This window comes from Rhinolophus ferrumequinum, chromosome 6 (genome assembly GCF_004115265.2).
Source record: "Rhinolophus ferrumequinum isolate MPI-CBG mRhiFer1 chromosome 6, mRhiFer1_v1.p, whole genome shotgun sequence".
NCBI classification, from domain to species: Eukaryota; Metazoa; Chordata; class Mammalia; order Chiroptera; family Rhinolophidae; genus Rhinolophus; species Rhinolophus ferrumequinum.
The window spans coordinates 63233236-63254683 of record NC_046289.1 but is presented as its reverse complement, the minus strand read 5'-3'; the positions used below and the strand labels follow the sequence as shown (position 1 = coordinate 63254683).

At 38.0% G+C, this 21448-nt stretch overlaps 2 protein-coding genes across 6 annotated transcripts in view; both read right to left on the bottom strand.

Annotated features, from left to right (window-relative positions):
* Positions 1-9596, bottom strand: part of VPS39 (VPS39 subunit of HOPS complex) — a 42624-nt gene extending 33028 nt beyond the window's left edge. For both annotated transcript variants that reach the window (XM_033108286.1, XM_033108287.1), the window contains exons 1-2: positions 9362-9596; positions 2309-2374 (exon numbers count right to left, since the gene is read on the bottom strand). In XM_033108286.1, coding sequence (XP_032964177.1) covers positions 2309-2374; positions 9362-9434 — 139 coding nt within the window. In that variant the 5' untranslated portion in view covers positions 9435-9596. The remainder of the gene's footprint in view (positions 1-2308; positions 2375-9361) is intronic.
* A 1597-nt stretch (positions 9597-11193) lies between these two features.
* Positions 11194-21448, bottom strand: part of TMEM87A (transmembrane protein 87A) — a 35664-nt gene continuing 25409 nt past the window's right edge. For 2 of the 4 annotated variants that reach the window (XM_033109710.1, XM_033109711.1), the window contains exons 13-20: positions 20138-20246; positions 19146-19204; positions 18134-18237; positions 15652-15725; positions 14842-14903; positions 14259-14311; positions 13675-13705; positions 11194-12453 (exon numbers count right to left, since the gene is read on the bottom strand). In XM_033109710.1, coding sequence (XP_032965601.1) covers positions 12412-12453; positions 13675-13705; positions 14259-14311; positions 14842-14903; positions 15652-15725; positions 18134-18237; positions 19146-19204; positions 20138-20246 — 534 coding nt within the window. In that variant the 3' untranslated portion in view covers positions 11194-12411. Of the gene's footprint in view, positions 12454-13674; positions 13706-14258; positions 14315-14841; positions 14904-15651; positions 15726-18133; positions 18238-19145; positions 19205-20137; positions 20247-21448 lie in introns of all 4 variants that reach the window. The other 2 variants (XM_033109708.1, XM_033109709.1) reach the window with 1 other exon arrangement.

Sequence of the window (21448 nt, the reverse complement as noted above, 5' to 3'; positions counted from 1 at the left end):
CAGGAAGATTAACGAACGTGTCAAAGGTGGCATAGTGAATTGATGAAAAGGCAAGGAACAGTCACCACCAGGGTTCCCAATCAGATTAGCACTAATATTACCAGTTTGAGTCTAGACTATGTTGAAATGCTGATTTTTATAACCTAGTTTTCAATTCCTCACCACTTATACTGAAACAGTATATTAAACGAGTCACTTTACTGTATGTAGTATTTAGTATTTGATGCCACGAAGAACTGATTATCTATTGGAGAAAAGAATATTAGGCTCTCTTATCTCGCCGTCCTGCACAGTATCTGATCCCGCAGTAGACAGTCAAAACATAGCTGCTGAATGATGAATAAAATCCAAGACAAGCTTAATTTTTAAATCATAGACTTCGTAGATGTCACAGAATGCAAATATTCTGGCTCTGACAACTAAAAATTTAAAGCAAGGGCCACAAAGTACTGCCCATGGGTCAAATCCAGCCCTCTTCATATTTCTGTAAATAAAGTTTTACTGGAACATAGCTACACCCATGCATTTACTGTCTACGGCTGCCTTTTTGCTATGAAAGCAGAGTTGAGTAGTGGTAACAGAGATGTTAAGGGCTGAAAAGCCTAAAATATTTACTATTTGGTCCTTATTGGAATACGTTTGCTGAGTCCTGATTAAAGGCAAGTTGAAACACTTAGAAATGAAACAAACCCTTCGTTTTGATCTTCTGGCTTCCCTTCGTAGCCCACCACAGCATCTGACCAGGTGTTTTCCTCTTTCCCTATTGCACCAATGAAGAATATGGCAGAATGTGCCACCCCAAAATATGCTATAATACTTTGGCAAAAGGATTATTTTGAGCTAAGGGCAATAGAGAAGAAGTAGACACAAGAAAAGCTGTCTCTGCTGTCCCCCTATTTGCCTAAAAGCAGGACATAAATTTAAAAGCTGCCTCTTTTCCCCTCTCTAACAGGAAGGACAGAATTTAATCACAGGAGACAACTCAAAACCCTTATCAGCCCAGAGATGGCACCAGAGGAATCTACAAAACAAACTTATCTCCAATTAGTTCCCCCATTTTTTGATTATCCACAATTTGCCACTCTAGAGACCCAAAGTTTTTTTCCTTTGTCTGATCACTTCTCTAAAAATGTGTTTGGTGCTTAAGCTGTAAGCCCAAGTTCTAACCACCTCTTTAAGTTTTACATCACTACTGACTACTCCCATGTCTATGCAGGATGCACACCTAAATAAACCTGTTTGTTTTTCTCTTCTGAATCTGTCCTTTCTCAGTCTAATTTACAGGTGTCCAGCTAATGAACCTAAAATAAGTAGAGGGAAAAAGCATTTTTTCCTCCCCTACACTAATAAGATGGTCTTTTCCCCGAGTGTTATCTTTGCTCCGGGTTCTAAAGAGAAGGCTCTATCTCCACTCTTCCTTAAGCTCTTCACTAAAGAAAGTTCCGAGTATTAATTAGGTTGAAATCTAGGAAGTTTGTTTTTTCTAACATGGTCAAATAAAGACAATTTCATATGGTTCAACCTACTCTGGCATTAACAGATTTTCTATGGACTCTGCAGCTGCAGGGCACACTATCCAAACACATCAATTTTCCATAAAAAGAACATAGAAATAAAATTAGGAACAGGGAGTGAGGTACGGTACTTTTTTTCCCCAACGGAGGATACTCTAACCAAATAAATTTCACACACTTTTAGTTATTACTATATATTTTTACTGACAAAGTCACATTTGATTAGAGCTTTCGTTTTTAAAGTCCTTTCAAGCATTTACTGCATCAGACCCTAACAAATCTGTGAAAAGGATAATTTATGGAAGAGAAACATAACGTTGGAAAGAATCTATTCATAGTCAAGTGGCCAAAGAGAAGTAAAGCTGGACTCAAACTCACGTCTTTCTCCTATCTACCTCTCATAAGTTAATAATATCTTTTAAATCAAAGGCTCCTCACTTTTTTCCTACCACACCATTTACAGAAAAATCTTATTCCCATAAGTAATATTTCTTATTTCTGGCCGTGAATCTCCAAAAAACTGAAGAGGGGAGGAATATCCAACTCTACACCCACCTCCCCAAGATGGGAGTAGGGGAATACAGTCTGAAAAACAAAAAAAACACAAAAAAAAACCCCTGGAGATTCTCACATGCTTCTCCCCACTTTCCCGCCGAGCTACTCCCAACCCCCATCACTTTTTTAATAGTCCAGGCATCACTGATTTCACAGTTGTATACTAGTCAACTACCAAAAACATTTTTTGTGTGGGTAGTAAGCCATGTTTTTCTCGGTCCTGGAAAATTGTCACTTACCTATGTCCTTCCGAATCCTATATAGAAGAAGATGTCCTTGCTTGGTTCCAACAAGAAGCCATTCCTCTGGAAAAGAAAAGAGCTGTGAGAAAAGTTAGTCAGCTTTAGTGAGACCCTATTTCTTTATCTGGACGTTGTAATCAGAATCAAAGAGTCAAGAAAATGAGTTGCTTTTGATAGCAGGTGTTTTCCAAAGCTAAAGAATGTTCATAGTCAAGAAACGTTTGAGAATTAACCACTCAAAGAAGTATTTATTCAACAATTAGTAGGCTAGACAGACTAGAGAATTAAAAAATGTCTCTAGCTTCATTGTTTCAAAATTAAACTAACCAAAAATATGATGAACATTTACAAAATCATAAAATGGATAATATAAACATGAAACTAGGTATCTGATCTCAGAAATAACTAAAAGGCATCCTTTGAAGATTTAATGATTTTACTTTAGAGAAAATAAGAAGCATATTAAGCTTACAAAATTCATTATCTCAAAAGATGGTCTAGCAGATAATAACAAGTATTGACAAAGATGTGAAGAAACGAACTCATACATTGTTGGCAGGAATATAAAATGGTGCAGTGGCTTTAGAAAACAGTCTAGCAGTTCTTTAAAAGATTAAACACAGAATTACCATATGACCTGACATTTCCACCCCTGGGCATATACACAAGAGAAATGAAAACATATGTCCACACAAAAACTTGTACACAAATGTTCGTTAACAGCATCGTTTGTAATAGCCAAAAGGTGGAAACACCCCAAATGTCCATCAGTTGATGAATGGATAAACAAAATGTGGCCTACCATACAATGGAATATTAGCCAGCTATCAAAAGAAAAGAAGTGCTGATACATGCTACAACAGAGATGAACCTGACATTATGCTAAATAAAAGAAGCCAGACAAAAAAGGCTACATGCTCTATCATTCTATTTACATGAAATGTCCAGAACAGGCAAATCTATAGAGACAGAAAGCTTAGTGGTTGCCTAGGGTTGGTGGGCTTGGGGGGAAATGGGGAGTAAATATTAATGGGTGCGTGATTTCTTTTTAGGGGAACAGGTTCCCAGGTAATGCTGATATTCGTGGTTCAGGGACCGCATTTTAGGAGACATTGGTCTACACTAAAAAGTAAAGTGGTTCTGAAAGGGTTTAAATAATCACCCTGACAGATCTATAGTAACTCATTAAAAGAAGTTAAGCGCATACAGATACTTCCTCAGCTTTCTGATGCTGTAACATAAAGATCAATCAATCCTTTCATAAACTCTCTTGATCCTTTGTAAAATAAAATACTGGATAATAGTACAAACAGATAAACTCTATCAAGCATGCACGGTGTTCCAGGAAACGCTAAGCACATATCATGTTATTTCACTAATCCTCACAACTATCCTTTGAAACATATCCATAAATCCCCATTTTATAGATGAGGAAGTTGAGGCCTTCAGGAGTCACACATGTAATAAGATGTATGTAAAAGAGTCAGAACCCCGTGCTTTGATGCACTTACTAAGGCTTCCCTTGTCAAAAAATGGGTGATGGCCAGAGGCTATCTGGAAGGCAGTGGTTATATTTATAAAAACACATCAGGAACGACCCCAGGAACATTTTCTCCAGGTTGATGTTCTTAGTCTTCCAGAAAAAGATAGTGATTCTGTCTTCTTTTGGTTTGCATTTTAAAGCAAAGGCAGGACACAGAAAGGAAGACACTGTGTGTGCTCTTAATGCCATTAGTGGAAATCAGAAATAACACTAGCTCTAAGGGAATGCTGGAGATTCATGTGGGCGCAGAACGTGGAAAAAAGAATTCAATTCACAATGCTTGCTTTGTAAAAGGTTTTGTTTAGAACTCTACTTACAGATATCACTGTATCGAGCAATTGGTAATATTAAAGTTGATTTTTGGGACACTCAGCAATATTTCAGATATAAACAAAATGAAGTGGAAATTTTTTAAAAATTCACTTCTAACATACATAAAAATCTATAACCAAAAGGCCAATACAATGTTCAACACATTCCCTATCCTTCCCTCTCCACTGTGCCCTCTAACCCCTCCCAGTTCCTGTTTTTATCTCTTTTAAGAGCCCCATCTTCCACCAAGGTCTGCAAAGCCTATCAATTTTACCTCTACAAGGTATCTCCCAACAGCCCTCACCCACAGTCGCTCCACGGAGGCTTGTGCTGCTCTCAATTGGTCTCACGCTACATGTCCTTCCATGTTTGCTGCCAGTTACCTTAGAGCGGATTTCTGATGCTGTCACACGGGGGCTTACATCCTCAGGAAGCTGCACTACCAAAATATGAAGTCAAGCTCATAACCATGACATTTGAGAGTCCATTGTCCATTTCTACTGAGATGTTTATTTGCCAACAGATTGTTTCCTATCAAACGTCTACTCTATTGGTCAGAAAATGGAATCAGATAGGTTCACTGAAATTTATTTTTTAACTTTTAATTGAAATTTTATTTGACCGCTTTCAAGATTTCAATTGGAGGTGCTGAGGAAAAATACATTTATTATATATGCTAAGTATTATAACAACTTTCTTTTAAATAGTAAAAGCATCATACACATGCTCATTCCTAGTCCTCAAACTTGTAAGGAAAAACAGTATATCAACCAGGTAACGGCACAGAACTCTGAAGAGGCTCGCTTTGGTGACAGAAATCAGTGGGGGCTCAGGTGGCCGGCCAAGGACCTGACCCACAATGGGCCTCCACGTTCTATAGCATGTCATCATGTAACACAGCTGTGTATGCAAAACACAGGCTGAGAAGCCTGCAGAGCAGGCACAACACCAGGCAAACAGCCCCTTCTGAGACTCAACAGTGCAAATCAGCAAGTGGAACACCCCACACAAATAAGTAACACACACATCCACAAATGAGAGCCAGCCCTTGAAAATTCCTGGCGGCCTAATCCTGAATCACAAGGCTGGACCTGATCCCTCCTGGGAAGTGAGTAAGGCTGGGCCCTCTTGCTTATAATTACCCTATTGAAACTCTGTCCAGCAGCGCAACCCAGCCCAACCTCATGTGATAAACAATTCCACTCCTGGCCCAGTGCTGGCCACTGCAGGGAGTAAGCTGGGGGTCACGTCCCTTCTTTGGGTCATAGGGCAAAGACCAGTGTTTCTCAAAGCATAAGTCCCTGATGAGCCACAGCAGAATCACTGGGACTTATTAAAAAGGCACATTCCCGAGCCCCGCTCCCAGAGACTGTCTGACTCAAGGATGCTGAGGTGGTGGCCTGAAATTTGCATTTTTTAATTAAAATTTTTCTTTATAGGAGACATTTATGTAGTTCCAAAGCTAAAACTGTGAGAAGTCTAAAACTGTGAGACCCTGCTCTCTCCCTTCCGCTATAGATAACCATTTTGGTAATTTTTGATTTATCTTTCCATTGTTTCTTTGGATGCTATAAGCAAATATAATTGTGTATACACACATAGATACACACACACACACACACACACACACACATTTGCATTTTTTTTACAGGCTCTGAATATACATTAAAGTTTGGGAACCAGGCTCTAGAATCAAACATGATTTACTGGATATGAGACCTTGAAAAATTTATTTAAATTCTCAGGTTCTTTCTCTGCAAAATGGAGTTATTATTCTATAAAAGCTCAATGTGATTAGTACTCAATAAATGGAAACTATCACTATTAATATTATTATTAGTTAAACAAATATTTAATGAATACCTATTATGAGTCAGGAACTGTACTAGGCACTGCAAATAAAGAATATAGAAAACAAAGTCCCTGCTCTGAAGGAATTTATATTCTAATATAGAGTGAGGGAGACAATAATAATATGTAAAATAGCATTAGGTGGCAATGCATGTTAAGAAGAAAGATAAGGTTTGAGTAAGAGAATAGCACATTTGGTGGATGTGGCATTCTCTTTAATACAGGTAACCAGGGAAGGTCTTGCTGATTTATGTGACATTTCAGCAGAGACCTGAATGAAATGAAGAATGAGCCATGAAATATCTAGTGCAAGAGAGTGCCAGGCAGAGTAAACAGCAAGTGCAAAGGCCCTGAGGTCAGTATGTGCTTTGTGTGTTCATGGAACAAAGAAGACCATATGACTAGTACCAGAAAGGCACAAGGGGTAAGAGCATAGGAGATGAAGTCAGGGAAGTAACCAGAGGTCCGATCATGTTAGGTTTAGCCAGCCATGGTAAGGACTTTGGAACATATTCTAGTAATGATGGGAAGCTACTGAAGGGTTCTGAGCAGAGAAGAAATGTGATTAGATTAAGTTTTCAAAGGATCGCTCTACTTCTACGTGGATAAAACACTACGTGGAGGGCTGGCCTGGTGGCTCAGCTCCATGCTCCTAACTCCGAAGGCTGCCGGTTCGATTCCCACATTGGCCAGTGGGCTCTCAACCACAAGGCTGCCAGTTCGATTCCTCAACTCCCTCAAGGGATGGTGGGCTCCGCCCCCTGCAACTAAGATTGAACACGACACCTTGAGCTGAGCTGCCTCCTGGATGGCTCAGTTGGTTGGAGCGCGTCCTCTCAACCACAAGGTTGATGGTTCAACTCCCGCAAGGGATGGTGGGCTGTGCCCCCTGCAACTAGCAACGGCGACTGGACCTGGAGCTGAGCTGCGCCCGACACAACTAAGACTGAAAGGACAACATGAAGCTGAACGGCACCCTCCACAACTAAGATTGAAAGGACAACAACTTGACTTGGAAAACAGGCCTGGAAGTACACACTGTTCCCTAATAAAGTCCTGTTCCCCTTCCCCAATAAAATCTTCAGTAATTCAGATAAGAGAGAATAGTGGCTTCATCAAGAGTAGAAAAAGTGGAGATAGAACGACATGATTGGATTCTAGATTTATTCTGGAGGTGATGCAGACAAGATTTGCTGATGGATTGGATGTGATGTATAAGACAAAAAGAGAAGTCCAGAATGATTCCAAGATTTTCGGCCTTAGCCAGTGGGTAAATAGAAATGCTGTTTGCTGAGACGTGGGATACGGAGGGACAGACGTGGGATATGTTTGGGGAGAGTGTAATCGTCAAGAACTGTTCTGGCCATGCTACTAGACATCCAAATGAAGACGCTGAAAAGGCAGCTGCATTCTACAACACTGGAGTTTAGGGAGAAGTCATCATCATTAGTATCCTCATTTCCATTTCCCAGGAGACAGATTATGGTGTCTCAAGGCATTTTCCAGCTCATATATTGTCTGGCCCTGCATGATCTGGCTCCTGGAGCTTCCTGGATGAACTACAGGTAAAAGGAGTAACGACTAGAAAGAGCACTATTTAATGCTGCTAAAGTCTAACAATAAAGTAGTTTTGAGGCAGGAGGTGATAAATGGCCTCTTGCAGCCCAATACTTACCACAGCATCCTAGGGAGCAATGGGCATTTGTTTAGTGAGATCAAGGCAGGCCAAAGGCTACCTACCATTTCAAAACTGTCTTCCTGAAAAGCACAGACATAGGACTCTACTGTAACAACGTGGAGTTGGTGAGAGAGGCTGAAGACAGGTGTACTGCTAATCCCACAGGGTCTGAGTCAGGCATGTGACAAGCTACGCAGTGTGGTAAGCAGCTGCACCCATCCTTTTCAGAAGCCTATGTCCTAGGCAGAGTTCGGTACCCCTCCTCCAAGTTTCCCAATAGGCAGCATATAACCCTAGTATCATTTATTTTGTATCATAATTGCTTTATGTCTTTTTCCCCCCGTGTGTCCTAGAAGCACAGGCACTGTGTTTTTTTCATCCTTGTATTCCTGTCCCTAGCAGAGAGACTAGTCCATGCAGACCTAACACATATTTGATGAAGAAATAGGGGAATTCAGTCCCTCTGTGTGGTGTCAGGTCTTTCATTTAAAAAAAAAAAATTCTCCTTTCTTTTTAATTCTTACTGAGAGCATTTAATGACAGAAAATGGAGGCTTTCTTGAGCAACCTGGAGGAAGCAGGATTCTCTCCTTAACCCAAAGGACTAGGACAGTTTACTGTGGAGGTGTGATTTCCAAAGAGGCCCAAGGCTGATAAAGGCAGAAGGGGGGCACATTAACATGAAGACCTGTCGTGGAAGCGCCCTAAAGAAGAGGCCCTGAAGAACTCTGCAAGGCTGACGGTGGCACTGTCCACAGCTGCTGCACAACATGCCAGCCACCACGGAGATTCCACTAGGTCCATCACCAGTCCTTAGCTCAGTATGAGATCTGATGAAGGGTCCTGAGCCACCTTTTTAAGGCCCTTGATTTCTAGTACCTGGACATTATCAGGAAATACTGAAATTATTTGTGTGGTCTTTGGTGGCTGTTAGGCACAATTACTCATCGATAGGAGCATAATGTTCATAGTTAAGAGTCAAAGTTTAGACCCCTGAACCCTTTTGTATTCTGGAGTGTACTAGAAATAAAAGGGGCCTGACCCTGCTTTCTGCACTGGCCACTCCCGAGAGGATTATGCAAGTTTTTATGGGTTCGATTTCATGACAGCCTGGAGTGACGCTCCTGACCTACACTTAGGTAAGCTGGGCACTTTGAATATAAGGCAATCCACCACTGGGCTAGCTTAAGAGTTTAGAGTAACAACGTGAGTTACCTACAATAACGAGAAGTGAACGATTAATGATTCATCACTAAGGGGGTAAAAGGCATATGGCATCAACTAGTTCAACCCCCCCCCATCACCCACTCCCCCCAAAATCAGTGCAACACAATCATCTGGGTAAGTTCAAGTCCCTGATAAGCTGTATACTTTCCACTGCTTGTGCCTCCACACTAAAGACTTCTTGGAAATCGAAATGAGCCAAAGCTAAGTACAATTAAGAAGGAAAACTCAACTTCCAACTCTGCACCAAGAACAAGGGCAGGTGGAACGTCCCTAAAATGCCTGGGTCCCGAGGTAGCGCCAAAACGGCCCCACCGCCCTCGCTGTCTACAATGCTTTGCACTCCTTCATCTCAGGGCACTCTTCGACAGCGTCCAACAGAAGCCCATCCAGCCAAACGCCGTCCCCTTCCCCCGCCTCAGCCCCTTGGTCTTTCGGCTCACCCCAGGCAGCCAGACAGTCGATCTGCAGAGGTAGCTTTTCTAAGATCGGCACCGGCTCGAAGGCGTCATGCATGGCGACGAGCAGCGTCGCCTCGACAGTCTCACCCTGAGTGTACCCGGCCGGGCTCGTGGCCAGAACCAGGCTAAGAAGACGGCCGCCCAGAATCCGGCCAAGGACCCCAACTACAGGCCCTTCAACAACAGAGCCATCAACGCCGAACTTCCTGCTGTCTAAGCCCACCCCTTCCGCCGCCGAAGTCCCGCCCCTTCCGCCACTGCTCCCCACGCACCTTCAAGGAATGCACCAATGCTTGGGGTCTCCATTTCACCCTAGACTCCGAGTCTCTCCGTAGGGGAGTCCGAGCAGCCATTGGATTAACACGGAGAGGAAAATATCTTTATCTTAGAACTGTTTTAGGCAGTGTGGCGTGGTGAAAGAATTCAGGCTTTGGCGTCAGACCTGTGATGGAGATCTGCCATTTAGGAAATTCGCTGTGACGTTTAAACAATTTAATCTTCAGAGGACTTTTAAATTTCCTCGTCTGCAAAGTGGCAGTGTTGTCTACTTAGCTAGCGTTGTGAGAGCTTAGCAATGCCTGACACACTGAGCACTCAAGAAGTGGTAGTTTTAGTACTACCATTATCATCCCAGCTTTACCCTTGCATTTTAAAGGTTCCAGGCCAGTGGTTCTCAAAAGGGGGTCCCTAGACCAGCAGCATCAGCATCATCCTGGGAACTTGTTAGAAATACAGAGAAAGTCTCAGGCCTCTTTCTAGGCCTACTGAATCAGAAACTGCAGGGGGTAGGGGCAGGATGGGAGGTGTCCAGCAGTCTGTTTTAATAAGTCCCCCAGGTGAGTCCATGAACTTTAGAGAACCACAAGCAAGGATGATTTGTATCTGGCAATTCCGCCCTCCCCAGCCCCCAAAAAAAGCATCAAAAACAAACAAACAGGTATGTCATAAAAGTAAGCATTTTGGTTTAAAGCAAAAATATAAAAGAAAAAAGAGGTGAATTTATGATATGAAGTAAAAAAACTGGCCCTGGTTACTATTTTTATACAATGTCTGTTTCTTCATCTGTAAATGAGAAATATTGTCCCATCTTTAAATCAAATATTTTCAAGAAGTAAAAACCACAGAAATTGCTAAACAAATCTTGTGCTGTTTGATTTTTACCATAGAAACTGAACACCTTGAAATTTTAGAATTAGTTGCTATGCTGGAAGAAGGTCTAATACCTGGTAGTTCCAGGCCCAAGGACCAAGACTAAAATAAATGTAATACTATAAATGCCTTCTGAACCTATTCAGAAAAAAATGGTACAGTATATACATTCATAGTAACATTAAGAAATAACAGAAAGAATTATCAGGTCCCAGGCTACAGAATTTGTCCTACATACTCCTGCTTAACACAGGTTTTTTTTCTCCTAGTCCCAAGCCAACATCTAACCAGCCTCAAAAACTATTTAACCAGCTATCCTGCAGCATTATGAAGATCATTCATTTGCTAAGTTTTAGTATAGAAGAACACAAGCATACAACAGTTATATCAGCCTTTAGCAAAAGGTTAATCTGAGAATATAGTTAATTCCTAATAAGGTTCCTTAGGTGATTTTTTTTTTTAAAATCACGACAGCAAACAGCTAAAGAAAAATGTTACATCAATGTAAACACTTTCACATTAGTATGAGTTAATGAAGATTGCAGTCATGTGGGCCATTGGTTTCAACAGATGATACAGAATAAAAACCATAGAAGGAAAATCTCCCATGGGAGAAAGAAGGGTCTTTAAAGAAAGTTTGAAAAAAAAAAAGAGAAACACATTAATTTTGTTAAAATTTTTATATTAAAAAATGGCATGAACTTTCTATGTAGAACAAAACTCTTGGGAAGGGAAAAGTGGACAAAACCATTAAAACAGAAATATAGTGCTTCAAATGAATCCCATCACCTTGTGATGTCTCTTATAAACAGTCTCTAAACCAACACCAGATACAAGAACAGTCAATCCTACAGAATGAGCAGCAGTCCAGGGCCTCCACACTACGTCATGCAAAAAAACTGTTTAAGCCAGAAGGACCTGTTTCCTTTGTATTAGCTCCTGCTTCTGAAGAATTATAGTTCTTAGCAGGGCGCTCACTCACCAGCACTTAGAGTGCCTCTGTGCACCTAGTGCAACACCCAGTGAATGGCATGAAGGCAAACAAAGCACTGCCTAGGACTCAATGCTGCCTTGGAGGCTTACAAAACAGTAGTTACAAGTTCTGGAGTGTGCACCACATTGCCAGCAATGGGATCTGTCACAATAGCAGATGTCAAAAGAGTTAAGCTAATATTTCTCTCTCAAGTACATCTGAAATAGAAAAATCTTTAATATACACCATTTGTAAACAAAATTGCACTTGATTTTGCTTTTTTAAATGATCTGAATTACATTGTAACAGTTTCTTTCTCTCCCTTTTTTTTTTCTTTCTTTTAATCATTGCTAGAACCATGGCTCTTTAAGTCAGAAAGACTCTTTTTTCTTTTTTTTTTTCCCCTCAAAACTATCTCTGCAAGATGTAACCTTGGCTTCCCAGGAAATGGAAAGAACATTAGCAATTTCCCCAATCACCTATGTAACTCCCTAAATAAATAAAAATCACAGGCAGTTGCTCCTGGAGGTTACATATTATAGTGTTGATGCCGCAGTTCTTTAGAAGATGTTAAACTTTTTAGTTTGACAGATTAAACAATTTAAACATTATAGAAGGTTCAGGAACAACACACAGAAGTTGCATAAACGTCCATGTCAGGGTGTGGGAGGGAAAAGGGCATCAATGTTGTAAATTAAGAAACTTGTAGATTTTTCTCATCCCATGAACTTGTTTTCAGTAACATGTTCTCCTTGTTCTGACACCTCTCGCCAGCTCCCATGCACAAAGATCAAAGAACAGATCAGATGTCATTTCCTCCTTTAATCCCATGGAGCAGTGTAGAAGACTGACACAGAAGCTGATCTCTTCCCAGACAGTAGCCATCTTCAACTGCACAGCCTCCCATTCTTTACTCCATTTTGGACCTTTCAAAGTGTGTGATCATTCGTTCCTAGGGGAAAAAAAAAGGTTTATTCTAAGTACCTTAATTTTAAATGGTCTACATTCCAAATACCTTCTACATAGATCATGCACACATACATTTTCCACAAGTACTTGTTTAAGTTCATTAAATATTTAGACCAATGATTCCTAACCATCCAAGAAAATTTTAAAAGAGGGATATCCAGGCCCCACACAAAATTCAACTGAATCAAAATCTCTAGGCTTTCAGACATCAAACCACAAATCAAAATGAATTGTATGTTTTAGAGACAATTAAGATAATTAAACAAATGTTTACTTAAGATTAAACTTTGATGAAAATGTGTATTTGATTCAGAAATTTAACTTGAAGAAATAGTCAAGTATGTGGGCAAAGAGTTAGCCACAAGCATTTCTATGGTAACACTCAGAATTTCAACAAAATATTAGAAAGACTTAAGTGTCCAAAAATATGGGATTGTGTAAACACAGTATGATATATATCCATATAGTGGATATTATATAGTGAAATGTTATATACTGATTAAAATTACATTGATGAAAAAGTTCTAGAGATCTGTTACATAACAATGTACATATAGTTAACACTTTGCACTTGAGAATCATTAGGATGGTCATTTTATGTGCTTTTTACCACATTTTGTGAGGCGTTCCAAACGCTTTCTGAAATAAGAGACTCTAGAATAACCTTATATTCAGAACCTATCCAGAACTAGTTCCCAAGACTTTATTGTGAAGCTTTCCAGATGAACTGTGTAGAGGCATATTAAAGAATTAAAAATCAACATAAAAATTAGCGGTACTAACTTTAATCCTTAATATCTGAAGAGGATAGTGACATTAGTAACATTGAATGGTAGTAACTTAAATATCTTGCTTTGGTCTACTATACTCCTTTCTCAATACTTTTCTTCATTATTTTTGCTTAGATTAGATAAAGGTTAAATCTGAATATCTTAAGACGAAGAAATCAGAAAGCAGGACAGTATGGTATTTACTATCTAATTTAAACAAAGACATTCTCAAATCTGACCACATAACTTTGGAAAAGGGGGACATGTAAAGAAAACATTCGTGAATATCTGAGTTCTAATAAATGTCTATTCTCATCCTTTTTCAGTGATACTCTTACTGAATCAAATAAATAAAATCTCCCTGAAGAGAGGACTTATAGACTCCCTATTAAGTCATCAGACCCACAGTTTATGCACATGATTTGATTACTAACCTCATCTGAATCCAGAAGGGCTGGAAGTGCTCTACAGAGAGAAAAACACCAAATTGAATAATATAAAATAAAGCCGTAAGTGGTTCATAAAGGACAGTGGAATAATGATTTCAATTTAAAGCTTTTTTGTATAATTATCTAAGATTTGCATCTCATTAATGGCTCTTTCAGGTGGAGGGGGAAAGCAAATACAAAAGAAAGAAGCAAAGTTCCTGGAATTGTATAGAAAAAACAAAACATGTTCTGCATTGTAATAGGACCAATGTTTAATAAAATGACAGCCATAGAAAGGAACTCAAAAATTCCAAAAGAATTATCCTATTGATTTTGAAGATCTATAGCTAAATTTTTCTAAGCAGAAATGTCATCGAATAATCTTGATTACTTTTCTTTGTATATCATTCCTAATCTTTCATTGTTTAACATCTTTTTAACACTTTTAATTATTCTTTTAAGTAATTTAATCTTACATTTCTAAAGTTTACAAGCATTCTATTCTCTTAGTATATTCTTCAGCTCATTCATTAAAATAATAAAGGTAATACTAACTTTGAAATAAGATTTTTGTAATGATTCAGACTTACACATCTGTCACAGAAGAAGGAACATTCTCTTCTACCCACTTCAAATCATCTTCCTGCTAGAAACACACAAGTACCAATTGTTACTAAAATGAATAAAATAATATTTCAAGCAAAAATTTAAAGGTCTCAAAAATTTTAAATTTAATCTTTTGTCACTCTGAAATAGTATAGTCACATAATAAATGGGACTGCTAACAGAAAAATCAAATAATTAAAATGTAGAATGAATCCACAATTCTAAAAAAAAAAAAAAATCTGCTGACTAAAAAAATCTCGATCTTTACTACCAAAAAGACCTTAGGTTATCAATGAGGCTATGACTTCACTGACGAAAATCATTAAACAGAACCATCAGACTAGTCTGGTATCTTTTAATGACATAGTGCCAAACCATCAGTTAAAGATTGATAGGTCCTAAACAGAATCACTTGCTGTCTGTTTTTAAAATGTAAATGCAATATATATTAAAGGATTCATAAAAGTAGGCTTAATTATAGCATAGGAAAAGAAAATCATTAAGGCCTGTACATTACTGCTAAGCAGGAAGACAGAGCAAACAGGAAAGAAAAGAAGTCATACTTACTGCTTTGTTTACTTTAGTATTTCCATTTGGTTCTTGTTTAGTACTTCTCATTTTCATTCCTTCTGAAGAAGGAAAAAAAAGAGATTGGTTAACTATGTCAATAGACCAGCAATGATTGCAAAAATGGATTTACAGATTTATTTTAAGCTTACTGACATTGAATTATACAACAGTTGTTTCTCCATCTTTGTATTTATGCTGGGAAGATCAAAGCCAAATTTTTAGTTCATTTCTAGTAAGCAAAATGGACATTCAATGTGCATTTACTGAATTTACTATAGTGTCATCTTAAGATTCATACCTTTATTTTTGCTTCTCCCTAACTTTACCACATACCAAACTGAGGAAGGACAGTTATAAAATAATAAACAATGTATTTATATCGAAGTATCTTGATTTTGATATTCAAAATGTTATACAGTTGACCCTGGAACAAGTGTTTGAACTGTGCATGTCCACTTATATGTGGATTTTTTTCAATAAACACAGTAAATATATTTTCTCTCCTTCATGATTTTTAAAATAATACTGTCTTTTCTATAGCTTAATTGTAATACAGCATATAATACATATAATACACAAAATACATCTTAATCAACTGTTTTCGTAAGGCTTCCTTCCAGTCAACAGTAGGCTATTAGTATTTAGGTTTTGGAGGAAGTCAAAAGTTGTACACAGATTTTCAACTGCATGGGAGGTCAGTGCCCCTAATCCCATGTTGTTCAGGATCAACTGTACTTGCTTTACTCTATTTCCAAAAGCCAGCAAACAATATTTAAAGAACAAATAAAAGGTGAGTTTTATCACTACCAAAGCTTTCTTTCAACATAGGTTCCTTCTGTTCGTCATCCTCCTCTTCCTCAGACAATGGTGAAAAGGCAAACCTGACAGAACAAAGGTAGAACAGACCGGGAAAAATTAGAAAACTAAAAAAGTTGCTCCACTATCTGGATTTTTACAGGAATAATTATTGAAATTGCCATTTATGGCCATCCAAAATATCTGTTTAGTGAATAATAAAATAATTCTTCCCCTTCAAAAAGCTCTCAATTGCCTATATTAGCAAGGGAGAAGGAGGACAGTATCATATTTATGAGTGCAGGCTCAGCCACATACTCCCTGTGCCTTTAGACAAGTTCTCTGTGCCCTAGTTTTCCCATCTGTAAATGGGGATAACAGAACATTACTCACAGAGGTGTTCTGTCAAAAGTAAATAAGCCACTTCAAAAAGTTCTTAGAATAATATCTGACACGTAGTAAGCATTCAATAAATGTTCATTTACAAACATAGGTATCGCACAGAAGTAAGTAAATTCTCATAATTTAAAATCTCAATTTCCATCTAGGAAACTGAGAAGATGAGGCCTAATCTGGTACATCTCAGACACCCTTCCTTCACAACTTCCAAGAGACTCAGCAAAGCAGCTGCCTGATAGGTAATTCCTAGAACGCTTTAGCTTCGAACTTGCTCCCCATTTACTGTTGCCTAGTATTTTCATTCTAGCATGTTTTTAAATCTCCCTTTCACAATAAAAAAAAAAAAAACACAAAAAACAAAAAAACTCTTTAAAAGCTAGAAAAGGATTTCTTAAACAAGACACAAAATATACAATCCACGAAGGAAAGAAAAATGACAAATTTAACTAATTTTTTTGAGTTTTTCTATGACCAAAACCACCATTAAAAAGTTCAAAGATAATCAACAAGCTTGGTTATAATTAATAGTTATAAAGTACGATGGGAAAAAATGGGGCAAGGGAGTATTAGAGTGTATAAGAATAGATGTAGAAGTGTATGTAATACATCATAGTAGCTTACTCCTATTTTTCATGTCCTCTGTGCAGAACAGGTAACACAGTAGACCTTTAGAAGGACCTCCTTACAAGAATTCCCCATGGCTGGTGTCTGGGAACATGGCACTTGACCTGTTCCCTAACTGATAAGGGTGGATCGCTGTGATTAGATTGTCTGCACAATACAATCTATAATAAAATTTGCTTTCTTTCTAGGAATCTGGAATTTTGGTACATATTATTTGGGTGGTGCTTATGTGATCAGCCACCAATAAAAACCTGATTTTTTCTTGCTGGGAAAAAGAACACACTTGATATATTATACTTCTTTAGAAAAGGGCAAGAAAATACGGATTTTTCTAGACTACATCTGTGTCTTTTCCCTTGCTGATCTCATCAGATCACTATAGTAAATCTTTGCTCTAAGTACAACTATATTCTGAGTACCATGAGTCCTAAACATATGGTGGTCTTGGGATGCTGAAACACCCCAACTGGAAATACAATGTTTCCCCAAAAATAAGACCTAGCCGGACAATCAGCTTTAATGCGTCTTTTGGAGAAAAAATTAATATAAGGCTCGGTCTTGTTTTACTATGAGACTGGGTATATGATATGATGTAATATAATGTAATATAATTCTGGTTCTGATATTAATTTTTCCTCCAAAAGATGCATTAGAGCTGACTGTCCAGCTACGTCTTATTTTCAGGGAAACACAGTATATAGTATGAAAAGATTAGGCTATTTTCATGGGGGTAAAAGGATGTCATTTATTTTCTTTATAAATCTTTTATAGTAAGTCTGATCACAAAATTATTAATAGCTAGTTAGTTATACCATCTCATCTTTTTACCTCTTTGGTGGTGTGGTTGCATAATATAAGCTCCTAACTGTCTAAACACATAAGGGGGAGAAAGGAAAAAAGGGGGAAACAAAAGTAGGGACAGTCACAAAATAAAGGTAGCCATTCCCTAAACAGTTGGGATTTGCCTATAGTTTGACAAAGCAAATTCACATGTAGATTGTTAATTCCAAAGTCAGTCACATAAGTTTTCATTTTACTCTCTATTGTTACGAAGTGGACTGGGCTACTGACTACACAAATTGTTCTTCCTTTCTGGACACCAGACAGGTGTGATTCTCATTACAAGTGTCACAATCTATGCACCTACCTTATTTTCCCATACAAATACTTATATTATCAGATGTTAGAATTGAAAGGGACCTCATATCAATTAATTCAATTAATTCATCCTCATTACATGAAGAGGAAACCAAGGCCCAGAGAGGTGAAAGAGGCAGCATGCCAAAAATCAGAATGCAAATTAACAGAAGGGCTGAAACGGGAACCCAATTCTCCTGATTCCAGACCAGACCCAGTGAGAGTTCCTTCCACTATGTGACGCAGCCCTGACACTGTCACCCACTGAACCACGCCTAACTGATGACATGGCCATTCAAAGGTTAGCAGGGTAAAATAAAAAATGTCCAAGAACCTCTGGTTGTTTGCAGATGGTCGCCAGAGAACCATGATGACAAAGAGGATCATGGAAAACAGCAACCTCCAGATGGCATCGTCCACCCACAGCTCCCGCCAATCCTATCAAAAAGGGGAAAAGTACAACACTTTCATATTAATACATTACCTTGATCTTTTGTTCACAAGCCCTTGGCATAGAACAAGAATCACTTATTTATTCATTCAATTTATATTTACTAAGAGCTTGCTATGTTCTAGGCATCGTGCTAAGTGCTGGGATACACAGTGCAGGAACGTAGTTCCTTCCCTTGTAGTGTTTACTATTGTTAAAGAAAAGGCACCGACTGACTAGAGCACTTACTTGTCAGCGCTTCTTTATAGCTCTGAGAATCTTTGGGGAAGGATTTTTATACAAGGTAAGAGAAAGTAACATTAGATTATTATTTTTTCTAATTTTGATTTCTATTTATTTTTACTAAAGTAAAGCCTTAGACATCTCCAGAGAAATGTTACTGGCCACAGTCTTTGTGCTCATGTCTTAAGGACATGGCTTCTACTCAGATTAGCATTATTTACACATACTTAATGTTCAGGACTCTGGATTTGAGAATTTTTAGTTAAGGTAAGATTGGGTTATGACATATTATGGTTATCACTTATAAAATTCTCTCCTCGTACTGATATACATATACATATATATACATACACATATATATGTGTGTATATATGTGTGTATGTGTATATATATATGTATACATATACATATACATATACATATATATATATATATATATATATATATATATATGGTCAGATCACCCCTCCCCTAACAAAATAAAACAAAACAAAAAATCCTACCATACCAAGAAACATAGTAGTATCAAATATTAGGAGGGAAGCAGTCTAACCTTCAGAGTGGAGTCTCAGCCCTAATTCCTTATAAGGTATGAACTTTACCACCGTCGTCAACATCATCATCTGTGTATAAAACAGTGCATTACTCATAAATGCATGTGTTTATTACTCACCGACTGACAAGTCACTATCCTGAACTTCATGGTTGTCCATATGATAAACACAATGGATGCTAAGAGGAAATAAAAAACCTGGTCAGAGCATGAATGTTGGTTTATATCCTCAGTAACATTCTCCAATTCCCACACATCCTTAACTCCTAACACATCACAATCATTTTCTATCAGTTATTTTAATAAATTTATTCAGTACAAATTTACTTAACTACTATAAGCAAGGCCCACAATATGTACTCTTGTCAACCCTTTTTGTACTTAAAGAATAGTGTTATCATCTGGCTACTTCAGTAACCCTCAGAATTGGAAAAGAAGGTATTGGAAATGTGCCTTTTTCCAGCATTATCAATAATATGATTTTTTCCCCTTCCTTTATCCTTCCTACAGTAATGCTAATTTTTCTTTGGCTGGTCAGATGGAAAAAAAGGTTCATACAATGACTGCAAGACAAACAGCTATTGGTTCCAATCATAGGCCAGACCTTTCATTCCTGGTATAAGGGCTAAAAGGTAGGCAAATCAGCTTGCTTTAGCTATGGTCTAACTAATGTCTGTATTTTATGCCTGTTTAGTGACATATGCAAAAGCAATATAATAGCAATGTGCCCTCATCTAAAATTCTATAGGCATTTAATAAAGCCTAATAAGCCTAATAACATTGCCTTCTAAAAGTAATCTAGATGCTATATATGGCATTCAAGCTAACTTGCCTCAAGAAAAAGAATGGAGACAGGAGAGGGATACACTAAGAACTGAAATTATATACGATTGATTTTCAGCTATTACGCTTAAAATAAATAAGTGGCTTTCAATCTTTTTTGAACCACAGACCCCTTTGAGAATTAGACAAAAGCTAAAGACCCATTCCCCAAATAAAATGTACAAACCTTTCTGTGTAATTTTGGAGCACCCACTTACGGCCTCTCAGGTTAAGAATCTCTGTTCTAAAAGGATGGCATTTAAACAGCAGGAAGAAAGTTCTGAACTTACCTGCCACTGCCAAGATAAGTGTGTTGGTGAAATGTCGGTACAAAGAGAGTTTTACAATGTTCCTCCGAAGTTTTAATAGCTTCATTGTTTGAGTCAAGCTAATAAATATGTGTTTGCAGGTCAAGGAAATCAACATTCAAATAAACGAGCTAATAAATTAATCCTCAAATTTCTTTGAGGCTCAGGGTGATACTGATAGAGCTATGGATCCTAGAAGCCTTACAGTTACCTCTCTTATTCTCAGTCTCACAAACACCCCCAGCCTCACCATGATTAATAAGTCTTCATTTTTAATGAGACACTGAAGAGAAGACAAAACCAGGATAAAATAAGAATGCAAAAAAAAAAAAAAAGAAGAAAGAAAGAAAAGAAAAAATGAAAAATATAAAAAAGAGAAAGACAGGAAGAAACTTCCTAGAGAAACAAAGATGAAAAAGAAAGACAAATCGAAGAAAATGAAATGAAAATGAGTAACAGACAAGGAAAAAGAAGTTAGCATCATTTTCTCTTTTCCTTTAAGGTAGTAGCTCTGTTCTCTACGTCCCAGCTAATCCAGTCTAGGGTCATAAATACACTCATTACCTACAACCTCCCAGAGTCCTACACTTACTTGGTCCCTTTGTGCCATGTTAAGGAACCTGTCTTCAGCTGCCTTATCAATCCTGAATTAAAAGGACCATACAGTTACAATTGGCTGAGAATCCCAGACAGTTAGGCTCTAAAAGCAGCAACTCTCCATTTTCAGAACATTATTCCAAAGTAGAAGTTGCCACAGAAAGACAGGAGTGGAAGTAATGACTACTAAAGATGGTATCTGCTCTCATGTCCAACTTTCAGAATCAGCAGATATGAAAATAACTGAGATGGGACTTGCTCTGCCCTTTTACAGAGACTTACAGCTGTTACCTAATCATCGGATTATCTTATCATATGGTCCAGTCCCACCTCCCTGTCTACTACTCTTCCCAATATTCATAAAGGATTACAAAGCACAGTTGAAAGACATTGACCTAGAAAAGCTTTGGTCATTTGGACCCAAGATACTTCAATTTCAAACATTTCTGATACATGACAATCCACTCAAATTCACAAAATTACAATTTTGTTTACGTTCAGTTGTTTATAACAGTCACAGTCTACGAAGACAATAACATTGCATAATTACACATAGGACCAAATACACAAAAACCAAAACAAATTTTTAAAACCCTCAAAAAGATAAGTCCAAAAACTTGAATCCTTCATTTAACAGGCCAAGTCCCTAATAAACAAATGTTTGATTTTAAGAAGCAAAAGAAGAAAATTACTCAA